The sequence below is a fragment of the Pelecanus crispus genome, chromosome 13 (genome assembly GCF_030463565.1).
Source record: "Pelecanus crispus isolate bPelCri1 chromosome 13, bPelCri1.pri, whole genome shotgun sequence".
Classification (NCBI taxonomy): domain Eukaryota; kingdom Metazoa; phylum Chordata; class Aves; order Pelecaniformes; family Pelecanidae; genus Pelecanus; species Pelecanus crispus.
The window spans coordinates 7665272-7686795 of NC_134655.1; the positions used below are offsets into that span (position 1 = coordinate 7665272).

At 48.6% G+C, this 21524-nt stretch overlaps 3 protein-coding genes across 3 annotated transcripts; 2 read left to right on the forward strand and 1 right to left on the reverse strand.

Annotated features, from left to right (window-relative positions):
- Window positions 1-270: 270 nt before the first annotated feature.
- NKAP (NFKB activating protein) lies at window positions 271-5101 on the forward strand. The gene is made up of 9 exons (XM_075720448.1): window positions 271-518; window positions 980-1060; window positions 1454-1527; window positions 1750-1869; window positions 2334-2379; window positions 3258-3373; window positions 3521-3596; window positions 4086-4235; window positions 4889-5101. The coding sequence occupies exons 1-9, from the start codon at window positions 271-273 to the stop codon at window positions 5061-5063; spliced, it is 1086 nt and encodes a 361-aa protein (XP_075576563.1). The 3' UTR covers window positions 5064-5101.
- Window positions 5102-10842: 5741 nt separating this feature from the next.
- NDUFA1 (NADH:ubiquinone oxidoreductase subunit A1) lies at window positions 10843-12454 on the reverse strand. The gene is made up of 3 exons (XM_075720740.1): window positions 12353-12454; window positions 11216-11305; window positions 10843-10916 (listed from the first exon to the last, which is right to left on the reverse strand). Exons 1-3 carry the CDS (start codon window positions 12452-12454, stop codon window positions 10896-10898), a joined length of 213 nt encoding a protein of 70 aa, XP_075576855.1. The 3' UTR covers window positions 10843-10895.
- Window positions 12455-12884: 430 nt separating this feature from the next.
- UPF3B (UPF3B regulator of nonsense mediated mRNA decay) lies at window positions 12885-21504 on the forward strand. The gene is made up of 10 exons (XM_075720435.1): window positions 12885-13070; window positions 13228-13334; window positions 13447-13553; window positions 15766-15864; window positions 16213-16323; window positions 16995-17038; window positions 17716-17904; window positions 18402-18553; window positions 19258-19570; window positions 20424-21504. Exons 1-10 carry the CDS (start codon window positions 12885-12887, stop codon window positions 20568-20570), a joined length of 1455 nt encoding a protein of 484 aa, XP_075576550.1. The 3' UTR covers window positions 20571-21504.
- The last annotated feature ends 20 nt before the right edge of the window (window positions 21505-21524 follow it).

Here is a 21524-nt window from a genome sequence, read left to right on the forward strand (position 1 = left end):
CCGCCGCCGCTGCCCGCACGTCCATGCTGCCGGGGAGGGGGGGGCCCGCCGCGGGGCAGGCCGGCCGCCGGCAGCACAAAGGGGGCCGCCGCCGGGAACGCCGCCGCCGCGGCGCCGTGTTGCCGCACGGGCGGGTGGGGCCGTGCGCCCCGCGGGCGGGGCCGCCCCGCTTCCGCCCCGCTTCCGCCCGGGCGGCGGAGGGGGGGGGGGCGGTGCCGGAAGTCGCGCGCCGCCCGGAAGTGACCGCTCGGCAGCGGCCGCCCCGCCGCCATGGCGCCGGCCTCGCGCTCCCGCAGCCCGCCGGCCGCCAGCCCCGAGCGGCGCGGGCGCAGGTCGCGCTCCCGCGAGCGCAACGGCCTGAAGCGAGCGAGCCACCGGCGCAGCCGCAGCCGCAGCTGGTCCCGCTCCCGAGAGCGCACCCCCGGCGGGCCGCGCTCCGCCGCGCACCACGGGCACCACCACGGCAAGGCCTGGCCCGAGTACTACGAGAAGGAGAAGGAGGAGATCCTGCGGCAGAGGCGAGCGCCGGCCCCGGGCTGCCCCTGCCCGGGGCTTTCCGTAGGGCCCGTCGTGCCGCTTCTTCCCCTCCGCTCGCAGGGCCCGGCGCTCCCGGGGAGGGCGGGGGGGGGCCCGGGCCCGCGGTTCCCGGGGAGGAGGCGGCCGGGCCCGTTTCTGCGCGGCCCTTCCGCGGCCCGGCGGCGCTGCCCAAAGCTTTGAGCCCTTCCGGCCTTCGCCTGCGGCGGGCGGGGCCCGGCGCGTTCCCCGCCGTTGTGCCGGGCCGGGGCCCGGCCGGAGGGGTGCGAACAGCCGCTCCTCGCTGGTGCCCCGAGCTTTGCCGGCCGCCCCCCGGCCGCTGGTTGTTTCCTCTCCTGCCTGTGGCTGCTTTAGGCCGTTAGAAATGGTGACAGGCACCGGCCTCGAAACGCTTCTGTGCTGGGTGTAGCACCCCGGGCTTCAGTGGAGATGTGTTCCGTTACAGGAGACTCAATGAGAGAGAGAGAATTGGAGAGCTGGGGGCACCTGAAGTCTGGGGACTGTCACCAAAGGTTCCTGACCCCGAGTAAGGCATATTCTTCTTTCCTCTGTTTTTTTGTAATAGTGACAACATGTCAGTTTAACTTACAAAAATGTCTTATCCCTGCGCTAGTCCCTTTGCCACAGCTCATGTTGTGTCAGCTCATTTCTGAGTCAACAAAACGAGATTGTTATTTTACTCCCCCTCCCCCCCCCAAATAATTCCAATGTACCAATTATGCAAGATACGATTTATTGTAGATCAGGTGACCTTTGTGTTGTGGTTCTGAAAGCAGTTCCCGTGCTGCAAGTTAGCTGTTTAATAGTTTATTGCAAGTATTGACTCAAGGTCTGCAAGCATGTGTTTGATCATATGTGTGCCTTTGATCTTGAGTACTACAAAACAGATTTTGAATAGCAAACTTTTCTTTTTATTCAGTTCCGATGAGCATACACCAGTAGAAGATGAAGAGGCAAAATCTAAGAGTAGCTCTTCAGATTCCAGCTCAGAAGGTATTTTGTTTTGCTTACACAGCTTGTTTGGAAAATGGGAAGCTACTGAAGTCTTGAATCTGCTGTTGTTGCTTGCAAGAGGTTCACTGACTTTCATAGGTGGAAGTGAGTGCGGTGGGCTCCAGTTCAAAGGAGAGCGTTGCTTTGGGAAGATCAGGAAACACATGTGGAGCTAGATGATCGTTGTCTGTTCTCTAATGTTACCTTTTAAAAACATTCTAGAGGAAAAAAAGAAAAAGAAGAAGAAAAGAAAGAAGAAGAAGCGGAAGGCATCCAAAAGAAAACGCAGAAAACATTCTGAGGACAGCGACAGTGAGTCGGAGTCTGAGCAGAACTCCAGTGGTAAGAAAAGAGGGGTTTGGCGAATGTGTGTGGTGCGAGAGCTGTCATTCTGCTCCTCCGAATGCAAAGCGATGCTTCTGGCTTGTGTTGCGCGCTTAAAGTGTTCTGAAATTACAGAGCTGCAGCATCAATCCAATATTCTTTCCTTTCACCATCTTGCTGTGTTTGCAGTGCCTTTTCCTTGAGTGCTTGTGGTCTGGCCTCAGGAAATAGGGTTTCTGAATTTAGCATCCATCGGGAGTCTCATGCCAGAGATGTTTGATATGTTCTCGTAGCAAACAATACTGCAGGTAGCTTTCTACTAAGACTTTCTCAGTATTATTTGGTACCTAAAGAAATCACGGCCGAGAAGCTGTGTACTAAGGCATTCTGGTGGAGGCAGTTAGTTATTCACAGTGCAGTAAACTACTTAGTTATAGCTAATCATCTTGTTTTGATAATATATATACTTTCTTTTTTTTCAGATGAAGATAAAAAGAAAAGCAAGAAGAAGAAAAAGAAGAACAGAAAGTAAGTTTCCAGGTTGTTTTGTGTAATTCTACCTGCTTTTTGACTAGAGGGCAGCACCACTTTCTTAGCAGGTGGTGAGGAAGGCTGGGCACCCTTGTAGTTAGGGCTATAAATGCTGTCAAATAATCTTAATTTGATGGATTTTCTTTAAATCTATAGAACCATGCAGCATAGAGGACTCACTGCAAACGTAGGGAGGCACTCTCTAACGCTATATGAAAGGCATAACAGTGTATGTACATTGTGGTTTAGCCCGGCAGGCAGCTAAACACCACACAGCCGCTCACTTGCTCCCCTGTCCCCCACAGTGGGATGAGGGAGAGAATCGAGGGAGAAAAAAAGAAAGTAAAACCCGTGGGTTGAGATAAAGGCAGTTTAATAGGACAGAAAATAAAGGGGAAAATAATAATAATAATGATAAAAGAATATACAAAGCAAGTGATGCACAATGCAATTGCTCACCACCCGCTGACCAATATCCAGCCAGTCCCTGAGCAGCGATCGCTGCCCCCCGGCCAGCTCCCCCCAGTTTCTATACTGAGCATGACGCCATATGGTATGGAATAGCCCTTGGCTAGTGTAAGCACTGCTTAGCACAACTAAAACATCAATGTGTTATCAACATTATTCTTATACTAAATCCGAAGCAGAGCACTATGCAACTACTAGGAAGAAAATTAACCCAGCCGAAACCAGGACAATGTATTGTCTTTGTTTTGCTGTAAGACATTTTCTATGAAACAACAACAATCTATATGCAGGCAGCTAGTCTTCCCATAGGTCAAAGTTGCCTTGAGAAAGTAATGAGTATGATTCCAAGCACTTTCTTTCATCTTAAATTTTGGTAAATAGCACGTCTGTCTTTGACGTTATCACAGGAAGAAGTATAAGAAAAAGAAAACTAAGAAGAGCAGGAAGGACTCCAGTGATTCAAGTAGTGAAGATTCTGATGATGAAACGTTTCAAGGGGAGGATCTCTGGATTGAGAGATCAAGTAGGTTCACCTGACTTTAAACTTGGATTGAAGCTTCTTGGTGTCCTTTTTGTGAATTCTTTGTTTAGGTGTTGCTGACCTGTGTAACTGTTCTGATAACAAAGAACAATGGGCACAATATTAATCTTCCTCATTTGATTGTTGCAGAAAATACAGAAGCTGATAGCTTGATTGGACCAGAAGCTCCCAAAACTCATGCGTCTCAGGATGATAGGCCTTTGAAGTGAGTAGCCAGCTCTAATGGTTCTTTGATCAAATCAAGCCTGAAGGTTACTGTTCCAAAGGACTCGTATAACAATATGGCACGCATCAGAGAGAAATGCTGTGCCAGAAACTCAGAGACAGAAGTGGTAGTGGTGCTAGCCTTTACCCTGGCCTGAATTCAGGTAGAAAAGTCTGGTTTATGCTTCTTAGCCTTGATTCCTAGAAAATCAGTTGTAAGATGCCTTTGTTCTAATGCTCTGCAGTATTGTGACTTTATAGTGTCTTCATTACTGTTTAATCAGAATGGATTCAACTGGTAATTTAAGATGATGTTGCTAGTGTTAGCCATAAGGAAGAAACAGGCCAATATGTGGGAAAGAATAAGAAAGTGCTTAAAAATGCAGCTGTAGCAAGTAGTATACTTGAATAGGGAAGGTGGATGTTTAACTCGGGCTCTTTCTATTTGAGACTGATTGAAATCACCACTTTTTTTTTTTTTTTTTTAAAGCTATGGGCATGCCCTCTTGCCCGGTGAAGGTGCAGCAATGGCAGAGTATGTAAAAGCAGGAAAACGTATACCCCGGCGAGGTGAAATCGGCTTGACAAGTGAAGAGATTGCATCATTTGAGAGCTCTGGTTATGTCATGAGTGGGAGCAGGTATGGTTTTGATAATGGGAATGGTTCAGTGAAATTTTCAAGAGCTGCTTCCTCTGTTGGCCGGTTGAAAGACTGCTTCCAAGCTCTAGTTGAAAGCGCAGAAGAGAAGGCGCTTTGTGTGCTTACAATAATCTGTCCTAAATTCCCTATTGCTATAGATAGACAGTGAGGTTTTTCAGGACACTTTTTCCACTCAAGAGCAAAAATTCTTTCTAGGTAATACTCTTCTAATTACCTTGTATTTCAAATGAGGAGATGCTTGTGTCAGGTGGCTCAAAGCTGGTGTGTTTGGACCAGCAGTGGTGATGTGCTGGCTCTTCAGTGGGAGACAAATCGAAGTGTGAGAGGTTGGCTGCACTTTTTTCTCTGTGAGTCCAACAGGAATGTCACTTAAATTTTGGTGAGCCAGCAGCTGACCCCCTGGGAGTAGGTGGGGCTTCCAGCTGACGGCCTGAGAGCAGACACCCCCAGAAGTCAGTTTCTGTCTCTGCCACACTCCTTCCTGCGAAGGTTTGTGTGCAGTTTGGATTCTCTAGTGTAGGTATCTTTATTTATGAGCCCCTCAAAACGTTAGGCCATTTGGTGGATGGAAGCCATGAAGGGGCGTTACATCCCTCTGCCCATGCTGATACACACAATGTTCTCTTCCGCAGGCATCGCCGAATGGAAGCTGTGCGTCTGCGTAAAGAGAACCAGATCTACAGCGCAGATGAAAAGAGAGCTCTGGCATCCTTCAACCAGGAGGAGAGGAGGAAACGAGAGAATAAGATCCTTGCAAGCTTTCGAGAGATGGTCTACAGAAAGACTAAGGGCAAAGAGGAAAAATAATTCTTTATTTGAACTGTACACCATAGACTCTAACAAGCAGCAGCTGACCTGTTCCAGTCATGATTTGAAAAGAGCTGCAAGTACTGCAGTGCCTTTCACCCAACAGGGCCAAGCCTCAGGTGTGGATTACTTGTATCAAGGAAACAGAGTTACTTTTGTCAGATTTTCTTGGATGATTTGTTCACCATCTCCAAGGAATCCCTGTAAAGTGAAAGGCTACAAGGCAGAGAAGGCAGGAACAGGCAGGGAAGGTTAAAGGTGGCAATGTTCTGTGCCCGCTTTGAATCAGACAAGTAGGAGGATTCCATGGGAGGGCTTTGTTACCTGATGCTGATAAGCGCGATTTTCCCTTTATTTTGATTAATGAGAGTAGACTGGCCATCAGAAGCAAGCTACTAGTAACAGTAGCAAAAATGAAGGAACTCCTAAGTTCCTGTTTAAGATCTAAGACTGCCCACTTAGGTATTTTTTCGTAAGTCTTTTAGAGTTGTTTTTTTTTTTCTCAAAACAGTTGAGTTTGGTTTGTGGTTCAAACTAGACTTGTAAATAGAAATGAGTTTGTAATTTAATACAGACTGGCTTCAGTTACTTTAAAGCAAGCAGACCTCAATTGGGGTATAAAGTAACAGTACTAGGAGGGTCTGATCTTCAATCTGCCAAAGCCCGTTGTGAAGAACGAAGTTGCTTGCTTCTTTTTCTCCTATGTTATACATAGGTATCAGAGCAGTGGGGTGCAGTGATTGGAACCCCTGGATGTACACAGGTGGTAACAAGGATGTATCTTTCAATTTATTGGAAATTTTTTTTGTGTGTAGAAGTGTTCTAGATTAAAGCCTTATTTTAACTCTTGTGATATTTTAGTTTGGTCTGTTTCAGCAGTATTAAATGGCGCTCTTTAAACTCTGTACTCGGAGGCCTACTCTGGGTAGTGCTTCTGTGGTGGTAATCTTTGATTCAACTGCATATTTCCAAACATACCGCCTTTAGCCTTCTTTTTCTCAAATGCTTTTAAAACCAAAGTATTTTCTAGAGGGTTTTTCTGCTCCCCTAAATCTCTATGTTGTAGTTTTGGCAGCAGAGATGTCTTGTATGTTTGTATAAAGAAAATAAAAGTTCTATAACGTCTGCCCTGGAGTTCTGCAGACCTGGTGTTCACAAACAGCAAGTCCAGCCCGGCTGCATCTTCCTGTTTACACTCTGGAACCTGGTTCTGTCCTGCCGTACCCACCCATACCTGCAAGGGACCGTCATGTAAAGCCAGCTGCCAGGTCAGGCCAGAGTTGATTTTGCACAGATCTAATGCTTTTTATGTATCCACAAAGTAGAAATGCTAATAAGGAAGAGCCATTCTTTCTTCATTGCATTTATTTGATTCTCCACAAAATACCAGCAGACTGTTGGTGATGGTGAATTGGAGCTGTTCATTAGAAAGTAAGTCTTTCTGTGAGGATTATTTTATTTTCAATCATGTCCTTAAGCCACTTTGCTCTAAACTGACACTGTTCTGGCCTGGAGGACGGAATAAAAAGAGGGTAATTGGCAAGAATAATATTGAATCCAAGTTTGGCCAGCTGAGAGCTGGCCTTTATTCGCAGGGCAAGCCTATCTGCTGAAAAAAAGAACACTACCTAGACCTGTGTAAACCCAGGATGAGTTCATTATGGAGAAGGCACATGCTCGTGGGGCAGCTATCTGTGCTTGTGGTGGAGTGAAGCTAATGATAAGCAGGGTCATTTGGTTTTGCGTAGCAAGATTGTGGCAGCTTCCTCCACCTCTCTGCTACTATTGCACACTTATTTACATCGAGATCCCTGTTTGTTTTTGGCGTGGGGACTGGCTGGGCATCCGTCGGTTGGTGGGGAGATGTTTTCATTTACGTCACTTGTCTGTCTTAGTTTTGATTTTTCTCTCTCCTGACTATTTTTTCCTTACAATTTATTATTATTATTATTATTATTTCTCTTTTTAAATTATTAAACTGTCTTTATCTTAACCCACGAGTTTGCTCACTTTTACACTTCCAGTTCTCTCCCCCATTCCACCGGGGCAGGGGGGAAGTGAGCGAGCGGCGGTGTGGTGCTTAGTTGCCAGCTGGGGTCAAACCACGACGTCTGTGGACTGCTAGTTGGGGGTCCATAGCCAGTAAGTAGAAAAGCTAAGGTTCAATATGACTAAGCATAGGTTCTGGAGGTAAAAAGTCTACTTAGTGCAATTTCTTTCTTTTTTCTATTGAGCTGCAACATATTGTACAGGTGACAAACTTCAGGCTGATCTGGAAAGGGATTCTGAGACAGCATGAAGAGCAGCAGGCCAGTCTCCCTGTACTGAGCCCTCATTCCGTAACTCGCCTCCGCTCAGCCCTACTTAGAGCTTGCCCAGAGCAGTTGCCCTTGCTTGGAAGGGGAAGACAGTATGAGCAGGAAAGCAGACGTGGGATCCTGCCAGATTCTCTGTTTATCATGTTTCTGCCAGTGCACACAATTTGGGAACTAAACCAGCCTCCAGCTCTGTGCTCTGCCAAACACAGACTCAGTCCAGCGCGTTGCGCAGAGGTGCTGTAAGCTCAGAACACCAGCGCTTGTAACACAGAGCCCTTCAGAGGGAAAGGACCACGGACGCTACGTGAGAGAGGCCAGAGATGTTTTAGCAGAGCGCAGCGTGCTGAATTCCCAGCAGCCACTCTTCCAGGATGACAAGGGGCTGTTACAAGGATTCAGCTACTAGAGGAATAAACGAGCGAAGTGTAGGTCCCATTCTTTGTGGTCTGCTAGAGATGCTTACTGCTTGAAGGTGAAAGGAGAGAGTGAGAGCGATGGGAAGCTTGTTTAGGTTTGTACGAGATGGAAGAATGACTATCAACGGGTAATACCACAGCGAGAGAGAGCTGTGAAACTCTCCTTTGCTCATTGGCACACTTTGTGCTGTGTTTCTTACGGGAGTTCTCCTCATTTGGTTTCATCCCCTCAGTAACAAAATTGGGAAGAATAATTGCAGCATAGGTGCCTGCTTTGAAAGACAGATGGGAGGAAAGAATCCTGAGGGACCCTGGTGTAGTTGTGCCAAGACATGGGGAAGCATCTGAGGGGGAACTGGTCAAAAGGTTGGAAAATGGCTTAGGAGCTGATGGGAAGGTCTCGTGCTGGAACTGCTGGGGAGGCAAGACTTGGGGCGCAGACCCCTGAAGAGCCCTCTGTGTGTGACAGGTGAGGGCCACTCGTTTATTGCATTTCATGCAACAAAGGAAGCTGCTTCCAGCTGCTGCTCAGGACATGCTGCAAGGTGAGCACAGCCTGAGGCATGGTGTCAAACAGAAAAGGCCTCTTCTGAGCCCAAAAATTCTCCATGGAGACACGCTCACCCGGGCAGGATGAGCTGTTCAAGGCCCCTTGGTATCTGGATTACAGCAAACGCTGCCTAAAGCAGCCCTGGTTTGCTTTTCAGCTGCCTGTGTAGTTTGGGAGAGGTGCTCAAGGCTGTATGAGCCTTGGAAGCCTGTCTCCTCCTCTGCTTCCTGTCCTGATCTCCACATCTTTTCCCTCTCTTTATTTCTTGTCCTCCTGATCTTTCTTTTCCTGCTAGTTCTCCTGTCTCTCCAGCCAGCACTGTAGCTGACCAACTGGTCATAAGTGCTTTGGGCTGGTATTTCATTAATTCCCAAGCTCTTTTCAGAAAACTGGGACCTTGACAAGCTTGTCAGGAGCTAAAGCCAAGGCTGACCACATCTAGAAAGCACGGGCAGCTGGACAGCTTAAATTAACCACATTGTCTCGGAGCCTGGACACAGAGTGCCACAGAGAAGTGTCAGACGTATCTGTCCCTGCTCAGTGACACAGGCTGTGAGTTACAGTTCAGGACTACTGATAGACTATCCAAAACACTTCATCCCAACCCAACTAATCAGCAGAGGAATTCAGATGCAAATTTCTCTGTCTGAACTTGCTATTATTCATGCTGATGTAAATCCAGAAGAATTCTGTTTACGTCAGTGTATTTTCTTTTTCTGCAATATTATTACTTTTTCAATATGGCTACAAGCAAATGGAGGGAATTATATTACAGAGACACTCGCACAGAGCAGAGAAACAGGCTTGGTTGCAGTAAGCTGAAAACTTATAGTGCTGCTGGGCACCCTCAGCTCTCACTGGCTGCAGAAGAGTAAAAGGATATTTTGCTGCTGACCTGGCTGCTCTTTCAGTAGACTGTCCAGCTGAGTAAGCATAATTTTCCAGTCACGGGGCTGGAAATGTCTCAGAAATTTCTCTGACTTATGTGACTCTGCACCTTGTTCACTCTATGTGGTTATTTGTGGTTGTTCCACACCCCATGCCCCACAGAAACAGCCCTGCAGACCCCAGGGTCAGTGCAGGAGGAGGGCAGGAGGTGCTCCAGGCGCCGGAGCAGAGATTCCCCTGCACCCCCGGTGCAGCCCATGGTGAGGCAGCTGTGCCCCTGCACCCATGGAGGCCCACGGGGGAGCAGAGATCCCCCTGCACCCAGGGAGGAGCCCACGCTGGAGCAGGGGGATGTGCCCCAAGGAGGCTGGGACCCCGGGGGAAGCCCGCGCTGGAGCAGGCTCCTGGCAGGAGCTGTGGCCCCGTGGAGAGAGGAGCCCAGGCTGGAGCAGGTTTGCTGGCAGGGCTGGGGACCCCGCGGGGGACCCACGCTGGAGCAGGCTGCTCCTGAGGGGCTGCACCCCGTGGGAGGGACTCACGTTTGTGGAGGACTGTCTCCTGTGGGAGGGACCCCACGCTGGAGCAGGGGAAGAGCGTGAGGAGTCCTCCCCTGAGGAGGAAGGAGCAGCAGAGAGAACATGTGATGAACTGACCACAACCCCCATTCCCCGTCCCCCTGCACTGCTCAGGGGGAGGAGGTAGTAAAAATCAGGAGTGAAGTTGAGCCTGGGAAGAAGGGAGGGGTGGGGGGGGAAGGTGCTTGAAGATTTGGTTCAACCCCAGCCAGCAGCTAAGCCCTATACCACTGCTTGCTTCCCCCCCCACCATGGGATGGGGGGAGGGAATCAGAAGGGTAAAAGTGAGAAAACTCATGGGTTGAGATAAAGACAGTTGAATAGGTAAAGCAAAAGCCGCGCACGCGAGCAAAGCAAAAGAAGGGATCCATTCAGTGCTTCCCATGGGCAGGCAGGTGCTCAGCCATCCCCAGGAGAGCAGGGCTCCATCCCGCGTCACGGTGCCTTGGGCAGCCAAACGCCATCGCTCCCAACGTCCCCCCCTTCCTCCTCCTTCCCCCAGCTCCGTGTGCTGAGCGTGAGGCCATAGGGTGTGGGCTCTCCCTTGGGCAGCTGGGCTCAGCTGTCCCGGCCGGGTCCCCTCCCAGCTCCTTGTGCCCCCCGGGCTGCTCGCTGCTGGGGTGGGGTGAGAGGCAGCCACGGCCTTGGCTCGGTGTCAGCGCTGCTCAGCAGGAACCAAACATCCCTGGGTTACCAGCACTGCTTCCAGCACACAGCCAAACCATGGCCCCGTGCTAGCTACTGTGGGGAACATTACCCCAGCCAAAACCAGCACATTACCCTACTTTGATTTTGACTGGCAATAAGTTAAATTAATTCTCCCCAAGTCGTATCTGTTTGGCCTGTGATGGTGATTGGTGAGTGGTCTCCCTGTCCTTATCTCAATCCACAAGCCTTTCATTGTATTTTCTCTCCCCTGTCCAGTTGAGGAGGGCAGTGACAGCCTGGCTTTGGTGGGCACTCGGCGTCCAGCCAGGGTCAACCCACCACAGCAACACAGATACAAGGACTGAATACATATATATCTTTATTAGAGAGTTAAATCATTTGATATAGGTATGTGGATTCTTCAAAGTGCCGTCACCTTAGTCTATGTTCTCCAGACCCTGAAAAAGAAAAAGTAACAGCTGTATTTGCACTGTTGTCATTGCCGAGTTGCAAGAAGGCATAGCTGAAAATGCAGTTTCCAAACTATGCTTAAGTACCCAAGTCCTAATTAAAAAAAAAAATGTAAAATGCACATGCCCACAGGCAGGCCAACTGTGGGTACGGGGTGAGCTCCGCCAGCCCCAAGAGCGACCGGTGCCGCGGGAGCCCCCAGCCCAGAGCTTGGGGCTGGGGGGAGCAGCGCAGGGCTCCCGCGTCCCTCCCAGCGGCGCCTGCCCGTGCCCCCGGCCCCCGGCACCTTGGAGACGTAGTACTTGTTGACACCCGACAGCCGCCTGTCTCTTTCCATCAGGTTCCACTGGTAGGGATAGCGGGCGATCCTCTTCTCCTGTGGGCACCCACAGTGCTGCCTCGTACGGCCCCCGGGGACGGTGCTCCCCAGGGGGTCTCGGAGGGAAGGTGGGCCCGGGAGGGTAGGGATCCCGGGGGAAGAAGGGGGCTGCGGGGAAGGGGGGTCCCGGGGGAAGAAGGGGGCTGCAGGGAAGGGGGGTCCAGGGGGAAGAAGGGGGCTGCAGGGAAGGGGGGTCCCGGGGGAAGAAGGGGGGTCCCGAGGGAAGAAGGGGTTGTGGGGAAGGGGGGTCCCAGGGGAAGAAGGGGGGTCCTGAGGGAAGAAGGGGGGTGCGGGGAAGGGGGCCTGGAGGGAAGAAGGGGGGTGCGGGGAAGGGGGGCCCTGGGGGAAGAAGGGGGATCCCGAGGGAAGAAGGGGGGTCCTGAGGGAAGGGGGCCCGGAGGGAAGAAGGGGGCTGCGGGGAAGGGGGGCCCCGGGGGAAGAAGGGGGGTGTGGGGAAGGGGGGTCCCAGGGGAAGAAGGGGCGTCCCGAGGGAAGAAGGGGGCTGCGGGGAAGGGGGGTCCCGGGGGAAGAAGTGGGCTGTGGGGAAGGGGGGTCCCAGGGGAATTAGGGGGCTGCAGGGAAGAAGGGGGCTGCGGGGAAGGGGGGTCCCAGGGGAAGAAGGGGGGTCCCGAGGGAAGGGGGGTGCGGGGAAGGGGGGTCCCGGGGGAAGAAGGGGGCTGTGGGGAAGGGGGGTCCCAGGGGAAGAAGGGGGGTCCCGAGGGAAGAAGGGGGTGCGGGGAAGGGGGGGTCCCAGGGGAAGAAGGGGGGTCCCGAGGGAAGAAGGGGGGTGCGGGGAAGGGGGGCCCGGAGGGAAGAAGGGGGGTGCGGGGAAGGGGGGTCCCGGGGGAAGAAGGGGGGTCCTGAGGGAAGAAGGGGGGTGCGGGGAAGGGGGGCCCGGAGGGAAGAAGGGGGGTGCGGGGAAGGGGGGTCCCGGGGGAAGAAGGGGGCTGCGGGGAAGGGGGCTCCCGGGGGAAGCGGGGCCCCGGGACCCCGGGCCGGGGGGGGGGGGGCGTAGGCCGCCCGGTGTCCCCGCCCCGCGCTGACCTTGCCGCCGTTGCACCAGCGGTGCATGTAGACGGTGGAGAGGCCGGGGATGCTGAGGCAGACGGCCATGATGGCCATACCGGGCAGGATCTCGTACCACATCCCGCCGGTGCCGCGCTGCCCTCCCCGCCGCCGCCGGGGCTCCCTGCGGGCACTCCCGCCCTGCCCCGCGCGCCTTCCCGCCCTGCCCCGCGCCCCGCCCCGCCCCGCCGCGCGCCGCCGCCACTGCCGAGCCGAGCCCGGAGCGGGGGCGGCCGCCACGGCGCTGCTGGGGGCTGCGCCTCGGTCGTGCCGGGGCGGGGAATGAGGCCGAGGCCGCGCCCCAGCCCGCCCGGCCCCGGCCCCGGAGGCTGAGCCCGCCGGCCGCGGGCGGTGCCGGGCCCCGGGGCATGCCGGGAGCCGTAGTCCGCGGGCCCGGGGCGGGGAGGCCCCGGCCGAGGGCGCGGTTCGTGGCCCTTTAAGGCGCAGTCGCGCGAGAGGCGCGGCGGCCAATGGGCGGGCGGGGGCGCGCGGCGCTGCCCCGCGGCCCGGGATGAAGGAGGACAAGGAAAACGCCAGGCCCAAGGAGCGGCGCGGGCCCGCCGCCGGGCCGGGGGCCCCGCTGGGGACGGGGCCCGGGTCTGGGCCCGGGCCCGCCGCCGGCACGGATGGCAGGGCCGGCGGCGCCGAGCTCGACCGCCTGGAGCGGCCCAAGGACAAGAAGGAGACGCTGAGCAAGGTGCGGCCTGCGCGCTGCGGGCTCCCCGCCCCCGCCCGCGGTAACGGGCCCGGCGCGGCGGCCGTCGGGGGGGGGGCTGGGGGCGGGAGCGGCGGCGGCGGCAAGGACGTGCTCCCCGGCGCTGCGGGCCGCCCTGACCGCCGCCGCCGTGCCGCAGGTGGTGATCCGGCGGCTGCCGCCCAGCCTGACGAAGGAGCAGCTGGAGGAGCACCTCCAGCCCCTGCCCGAGCACGACTACTTCGAGTTCTTCGCCAACGACTCCAGGTACGGCCGCCGGCCCCGCCCGGGCGGCTCCCGAGAGGCGGCAGCCGGGCCCCGGGAGGCGCCGCCGCCGCCGCCCCGTCAGCCCCGCTCTCTCGGTCTTGTCTTTCTGCAGCTTGTACCCTCACATGTTCTCGAGGGCCTACATCAACTTTAAAAACCAGGAAGACATAGTCCTCTTCAGGGATCGCTTTGACGGCTATGTTTTTGTCGATCACAAAGGCAAGTGCGCGGCGCCCGGCTCTGCCTTCGCGTCATAGAATCGTAGAATCGTCTAGGTTGGAAAAGACCTTTAAGATCATCCAGTCCAACCATTAACCTACACTACCAAGCCCACCTAAACCAATCAAGGGTAGACTAGACTAAACCATGTCCCAAAGTGCCACATCTACCCGTTTTTTGAACACTTCCAGGGATGGTGACTCCACCACCTCTCTGGGCAGCCTGTTCCAATGCTTGACCACCCTTTCCGTAAAGAAATTTTTCCTAATTTCTCACGTCGTTCCTGGCTTGTGCGCAGCATGCGGGCTGAGCTGCGGAGGGGCGGTGTGAGCGGCCTGAGGGGCCGCTTCTGGCTCGTCTGTTTTTATCGTAGAGTCCTTTAGGGTGGAAAAGACCTTTAAGATCATCCAGTCCAACCATTAACCTCACGCTACCAAGTCCACCACTGAACCAGTTAAGGGTAGAGTAACAATTTCATGTTTCCTGGCTTGGTGGCTGGATATTTTTTAATGAAAGTAAAAACTAGGAACCATTAAGGTTGGAAAGGATCTCTAAGATCATTAGTCCAAAACTGAAAAAAAAAACCCCCAAACTAAAAACTTGAGTGCAGTTTCTTTTTCTTTTCCCTTTTTTTAAACAAAAAAAAAAAACCAACAACAAACTGAAAACCAAACCAGCAAGTGCAGAGGAGGACAATCAGCCAGGGAGACTTGGGAGCAACCAGATGACTTCACAAAACAGTTGCCTATTTAGATGCGAGTATTTGCAATTAAATGCTATTATATGTGAATAGCATGTACAACCTTTTTAGTGCCTTAAGTGAATGCCACGCAGTATGTCAAAGAACAGAGAAAATGTCTTGCGCTTTGTGGAAATGATTCTAAATTGATTTTGTATATTTCTAAATCGATTTTTTTTTTTAATATTATGTGTAAAACCCAGTTAAGCATACATCAAAGTAGTAGTGGTATCAATGTAAAAGCAGTTGCTGTGTTACGGAGGTTAATACTTGCATTGTCATACCTTAGTATAAACTCTGGAAAGTGAAAGTGAGTAGGTGGTATCACTGTCCAACCTAAACGCAGTTGAGGTTAATGATGCCCCCTTCTGCTACTCTCCTCCCCTGTTCTGGACCCTTCTAACAGTGTGACTTATTTTTTGGTCAGTTTTTAATTCAGATTATTACTTGTTCCAATTTACAACTGAGTTGAGTCATCTTGATTCAGTAGAAGGAACAGTTTTTTCCTTGCAGTTGAAGTTGTGAAAGTGACCACTCTCTAGAGACATTAATCTGTAGGAAACAAATATTTTGTTTAATTCATTGGTTAAACATCCAAGTATTTAGTCGCTGCTTATCTTTTTTCTAAATACACGTTAGCTGTTCAGTACACCTCATGTTTTTAGTTTTTGCATTTCAAAATGCTTACATTAGGTAGCACTAAAAGTTGTTAGGCTGTCACTGATAGACCTTAAATTTACATATTTAGCAAAAGCTTTTATAAGAGTCTTCCTTTTGGCTTCAGTAGGCTGAGGATTTCACCTTGAACTTTGTTTCAAATACCCATGTTTTACATTTCATCCAGCTGGGTGTTTTATGTGACACAAAACTCTGTCCGCAAGATTACTCCTTATTTAGGAGGGTTGCATGACAAGGTTCTAGTAACACCTAGATCTTTTAAATAAGCTGGTTTGCAGTGTAACAGCACGCTGTATTTGCCATACCCAACAGCAATATTGGATTTATGCAGCCATAAATGTAGTGTTCTTGTCAGAAGATAAAACTTTAAAGCCTGCCTGTAATGTGTTGTATTCTATTGTATTTTGCCAAAAATTGAGATTTGCCACAGTTGCGTTAACTTAAAGTATTCTCTTCTACTTGCACAATGAATGCATAGTCTGTAGGATGAGGGTATTATGTGGTGTGGTGCAGCTGAGGTGGCTGAATGGACAGTTATAGGCAGTCTTCCATCTAGTATTTCCTTCTTGTTGTGAGTCTGTGAATTTACTGTTTTGTTAATGTAATGAGAGTCTCTAAAATGTGTTTTTATTAAATGGCTTTCAAAATACAATAATTTTTTTGTGCCAAGTAGTCTCTTCTAGTATTGCATATTTCTTGTGAGGCTTATCCTCCTGCTTTAGGCATGGACAATATACTCTATTTTATATCTGTTCGGTCTCTATTTTAATGTATTTTTCCCTCTCCTCTTAACAGGTCAGGAATATGCTGCCATAGTTGAGTTTGCACCTTTCCAGAAAGCTGCAAAAAAGAAGAGTAAGAAAAAGGATGCCAAAACTGGAACTATCGAAGATGGTATAACAGCTAGCTAGTTTGCTTTACGTGTGTAGACTTGAAGTCCTAGCAGTAATTTGAATATAATGTTCTTACTGTGACACTGTAGTTTATCAATAGAATGTTTGCTTAATTATATGTGAAGCTTATTAGCACGTTGTCAGCTGCAAATCTGTTAAATATGATTGTCCTAGACAAACATAATGCAGCAGCTCATTTGAGAGCTGCCAACTTAAGAAAAGGTGGCATATAAACAACACAACTTATACAAAGCTAACCTAGACTTCCAGCAGTGTACAATGCAAATTCTTTTCATGCTACAGTGTATCTTCTTTCTTTTTTTAATTTTATCCGCGCCTTCCCCTGTAGATCCAGAGTACAAGAAGTTTTTGGAAAGTTACAGTGCAGATGATGAAAAATTAACCTCCACTCCTGAAACTTTGTTGGAGGAAATAGAGGCAAGAAACAAAGAGCTAATAGGTATGGAAATCTATGTACTATAGTTACACTTTCCTAGAGCACAAAGAAATGTATGTGGTGTAATTTGAAGCTGTGATTTCTCAACCTTGAGGAGACTGAATTCTTTTGTGTGCTCACGTGGTATTTGCTAAACCTTTAGGCTAATATTATTCAGTGCATTTTATTTTGCTCCCATGCTCTAAATTCTTCTCTAGGTTTAAGTTTTATATGATAATATTCCTTCCTGTTTTAAGCTGCTAGTCAGACTAGGCTGTGGAGTGGCTGCATTTCAGCGAGATGCAGTGATGTTCCATGCAGGCACAAGTTAAGAGATATTGTGGTTGGGTAAAAAACCACAAAAATGACCAGAAGACTCTCTTTTTAAGCATGTTACAGGTACCTCTTTCAAAGTGAGAGAATCTGGGAAAAGCCTAATGCAAGCTGAATATCCTTTTACAGATGGGTGTACTGGATATCATATTATAGTGTCCTAAAGAAGTTTATAGAATCCTAATAGTTGCCACTGTTCAGGGGTAGGATTGGAATACTTGTTTCACTGCTGTATTGCTGTATGTGAGAGGAGATAGGCTGGATAATCCATAAGGCTTCTTCATTTTATGTAGGGTTTTGTTGTAGGTATGGCACTATTGGATAAGGCAAACTGTTTACATTTGTTTTCATATATTCTCTAGCTAAAAAGACTACTCCTTTATTGAACTTCTTGAAGAATAAACAGGTAGGACTTCTCTCCAGAATCTTCTTGTTGCTTGCAAGTACAACTTGCTTGTTTAAAGCATGGGTGTGTATATTGAAATGTGTGTGTTGATTGGTTTCTGCCCTTTCTTTGAAGAAGAAGCTTTTGACCCAACTTCCTTGTTAACATCTGGTTCACATAGTTTAAACTACTAGAATGCTGGCTTTTGTAGGAGTGATGGTGCTTTATGTGCATTCTGGTCACAGCTAAATATCTCTGTGGCACTGCCAAAACAGATTCCATTTTAATGCTGTCATTTTTAATGCAGCTATGGCTGAGGTCCTTGTAGATGATCTTTCTCCTAGCACATAATCTCATTTTAACTTTTAGCAATGGAGAAAATCACAGGTGGGGCAGATTTAATTAAAATTAGAATGACAAAGGCCAAGGCTAGTGTTGTGTGTGTGGTTTTTAAGACAGTACAAATCAAGGCTTATGAGTGAGGAAGAAAAAAATGAAATGCTGCTGTAACATGTTCAGGTTCACAACAGAACAATAGAGATGACAGGACTTTTTTTTTCTTTTATAATAGGGGTGGTTTTGAGTTGAGTTATTTGGTGATGAAATACTTCATCACTGTGGCAGGGTGTCTTGTTGGGCTTAAAGGGATGTTTTCTAGTGTGCAAATACATGATTTCTCTTTGCTTTTACACACACAGAGACTGAGAGAAGAAAAAAGAGAGGAGAGGAGGAGGAGAGAATTGGAAAGAAAAAGACAAAGAGAAGAAGAAAGAAGAAAATGGAAAGAGGAGGAGAGAAGGAAGAGAAAAGAAGCAGAAAAACTGAAGAAAGTAGACAGATGTCCAGAAAAAGAAAGAGACAGATCAAAAGAAGAACCAAAGATTAAGGTCTAGAACAGTTCTTTATTATAAACTGTTACACTCCCTTTCCCGTATTATTTGTATATCAGTCTCTCAAAATGTGTTTTGAGTATTGTGTGAAGAATCACATGAGTTTGATGTTAGTAAATTACCACTTTTTTTGTAATATTTGATGTTAGGCATTGTAAAGGTTTACATGCTGTAATGCTTCATAGTAATATTTAAAGCTATTGTCATGTGACTGTTGTACATGCTGTGGTAAACAGAATCGTTGAATTCACTATGGAATGGAGACTATTTTTAAGGTTTCTAAAATGACCTGCTTTAGGAGAAAAATCCTAGTCTGCTGTGTGGATTATGCTTACTCATACACTCCAGCTTTTAGAAATACTACAATTTGCAGTAACATTACTTTAATGTTTATTTCTTACTGGACTATGGTTCCTTTGATGCAATTTCGGTGTTGTGCCAGACAATATGTATTAGAGTGAGCTTTTTAGTTGAGACTTCTGTTTTCTTTGTAGCTACTTAAGAAGCCTGAAAAAGATGAAAAAGACTTGGAGAAAAAAGAAAAATCCAAGAAACTGGAAAAAGAGACTCTGAGGGAGGAAAAAAATGCGAGTAGTGCATCTGCCAAACGATCTGATGGGGAGACAAAAGAAGAGAAGGCGAAAAAGTATTCTAGTACTTGCTATAAATATATATTATGTATATATACCTTGTTTCCTGACCATACTGAGGCTTAGGCAGCTCTGCCATGACCATGTTTTGAAATTCCTTTCAAATTATTTTTCTGATGTAAGGTACGGGATGTGTTCTCTGTGGCAGTGCACATCCCCGTGATTACGGAAAACTGTGTCAATGACCTGACAATTCTTCACTAGTGGACAAATTTTAATATTTTTGCAACTCACTGTAGGAACTCTGCAAAAGAAGTGCAGGTGTAAGTGACCTACGGCAGGCTGTGAGCGCTGTCCTTGCAATGAGAGAATTATAACCATGGCAAGAGGAGAGGTGCACTCCAGTTAGTAGTCCCTTTAAGTCTTGTAAAAGGTCGAAGTGGAAAGTGTCATTCTCAACAGCTCCATGATCTGGGCAAGTTTCAGTTTTGCCATGTGAGAAATGCAGATGAGACAGAGAAATCTAGGTGTTTTCCAAAGCCGGAGGAGACTCGGTGTGAGTAGCAGGCTAGGAAATGCTAGCAGTCAGTGTCATCTCTGGTTATCGTGCATGACTCAGGTTACTACAGCTTCCCAAAAGCTCCCTAGAACCTACCAGTCTGTCTGCTTCGTATTGCAAATTTACACCAGTATTACATTGATCTCCCAGCTCTTTTTGATGAATCTTTTGAGCTTAATTTTCAGTTTTGTTTTCATACAGATCAGAAGATGAGTGTGTAAAGGACTACAGGGACCGAGATAGAGATTTTGAAAGAGACAGAGAATATGAGAGAGCACAGAGGGAGAAACTGAGGCGCCAAGAAGAGGAGCGTCGGAGGCAGAAAGAGCGCTTTGAGAAAGAGAAGGTTTTTAGAAGAAAAGAGGAAGAGGTGAAAAAGGAGAGAGACTTACTCAGAGAAAAGGGAAAGAAAAGTGATCTTACAGACTTTACCAGCAGCACGGACAAATCTGAGAAAGTAACCAAAGACGATAAAAAAGAGGATACAATTAAGAGGGATCGTATCAGAAACAAGGTGCTGGATTTTTTTAAATTCATGTGTTGATTCATAGGACTCGTTTGTGGGTTTTAGGCACTGTAAGGGAAGAACCGTGCGGTTTCTCTGTTGAAGAGTCTCCCTGTTCTGGTAACAAAGTCAGCAGTGCTAGAAAGCGTGCTCCTTGGTCCACTAAACTTTGCTAAACTGTTTGTGGTATTTGTTGTCACTGTACAGGGATTAAGCCAAGATACCATGGGCTAAACTTTAAAGACACTGATCCCTTTCCACTTGCTGACTTAGGCCATAGGCTGTATTTTTAAGGTGTTGGTAGAGCATCAGTAATCTCTGCTGATGCTGTATGTGGCTGAAAATACATCTCAAAGTGGGAGAGTGGTTGAACAGGTTCCCCCAAAACAGGGACAAGACTGCTATGTGCAGAATATGACAGATCTCCTGTAGACTCAAGAAATAATGTCTTGAGTTTAGTTTTATATACTCTGCAAATCTGGTCTTGCAGCATCAGTATGCAAGTTTTCCATGTCACTTAAGGCATTATTGGGTACAAATGAAACTCAGGGTTTTGAGAAAGCTTTGAAGTTGGCCTCTATTCTGAGAGAAGGGTGAGCTGAACTCGTCTCAAGAGGAAACTCTTTACAAATAACTTCAGCTATGTGCAGTGTTCTTTGTCGCTTGAACAGGAATGTTGCCTTACAACAGAGACAACCTTGATTTGAGAGAGTTGAAGTTAACGTTGCCACCATGGTGGAATAATTTAACTTAGAACACCTTGAAAAGTTTGGATTTGAGCCATTTCTAGTATCACTGATGCCATAATAACCATGATAGCGTGGGGCTATGAAAGAGTCTAAATAGTTTTGATTTATTTCAGGATCGTCCAGCAATGCAGCTGTACCAGCCAGGAGCCCGAAGCCGAAGCAGATTGTGTCAGTATGAAGACAGTGCTGCAAAGCCCACAGATCAGGGAGCGGATAAGAAACAAGAGAGTGAGACCAGTAATACGAAGGAAGAGGAGTGACTAGCATGCAAGCCTTATGTGTTCTGACTGTCTGTGCAGCCAAAGAGCATGTACTACGCAATCCAGAAGTGCCTTCAAAGTGAAGAAGGAACAAAGGAAGAAAAGGGGGCATTGTGCTGTTGGATGTTTCTGGTTAAAGAACCTCGGTTGTAGATTCAGAATTTGAAATATGTTCTCATTGTATTTTCAGTTATTTGAATTTATTTTCCCAGCATCTAACTACAACAGAGAAGAGAATCTTTGCAAAGTAGAAAGACTTTATGGCCTTAACTATGAGTGAGTCATGCGGTCAGGAGATGACACCTGGATCTAAAGCCAGAGCTTTACTGTAAAGCGATCGGAGCCAGTGTTTGATGCACTTAAGCAGAGCAAGCTTGAAGTTGCCCAGAGTTAACACAGGCGTTGCTGTGTTGTGTGGTGCTCCTACCTGAGGCAATGATAGCCGAATTATGTCAGTCTAGCAGCGAGACAGGTACGCAGGCTGGGGTTCTTGAGGTGCTGGTGAACAGGAGCCCTCAGGCCTGAAAGGAGGAGAACATCTGGCATTGCAGGAATAACGTTAGGGAGGGAGAGCCCTTCCTCTTCCCTGGTTCTCTGGATAAAGTAACTAAGTTGGAGTGTATGAATAAGCTGGCTTAATATTGGAATACTTCTTGACAAATTCTCATGTAAAGTCTACCTACGTTGAAATGCTTATTTTTAATCAGATGTAGCTGGTTTGAGCATCCTGTTCTTTTTCCAGCATTCTCCCTTCTTTAGAGTCCGAAACGTTTCCTAACTCCTGCCCTCTCAGTACCGCTTCACCTTCCCTCATAACTTGAAGTATTGTTTTACAGCCCGGAAAGAGACTTCGCCAGTAGCAGCTCCTCCTAAGCTAGCGAATTTTAGCCATAGCTGTTTTGTACTAAACCCAATAAACTCGCAGAAACTCGTGCCGCCGCCGTCCCTCACTGA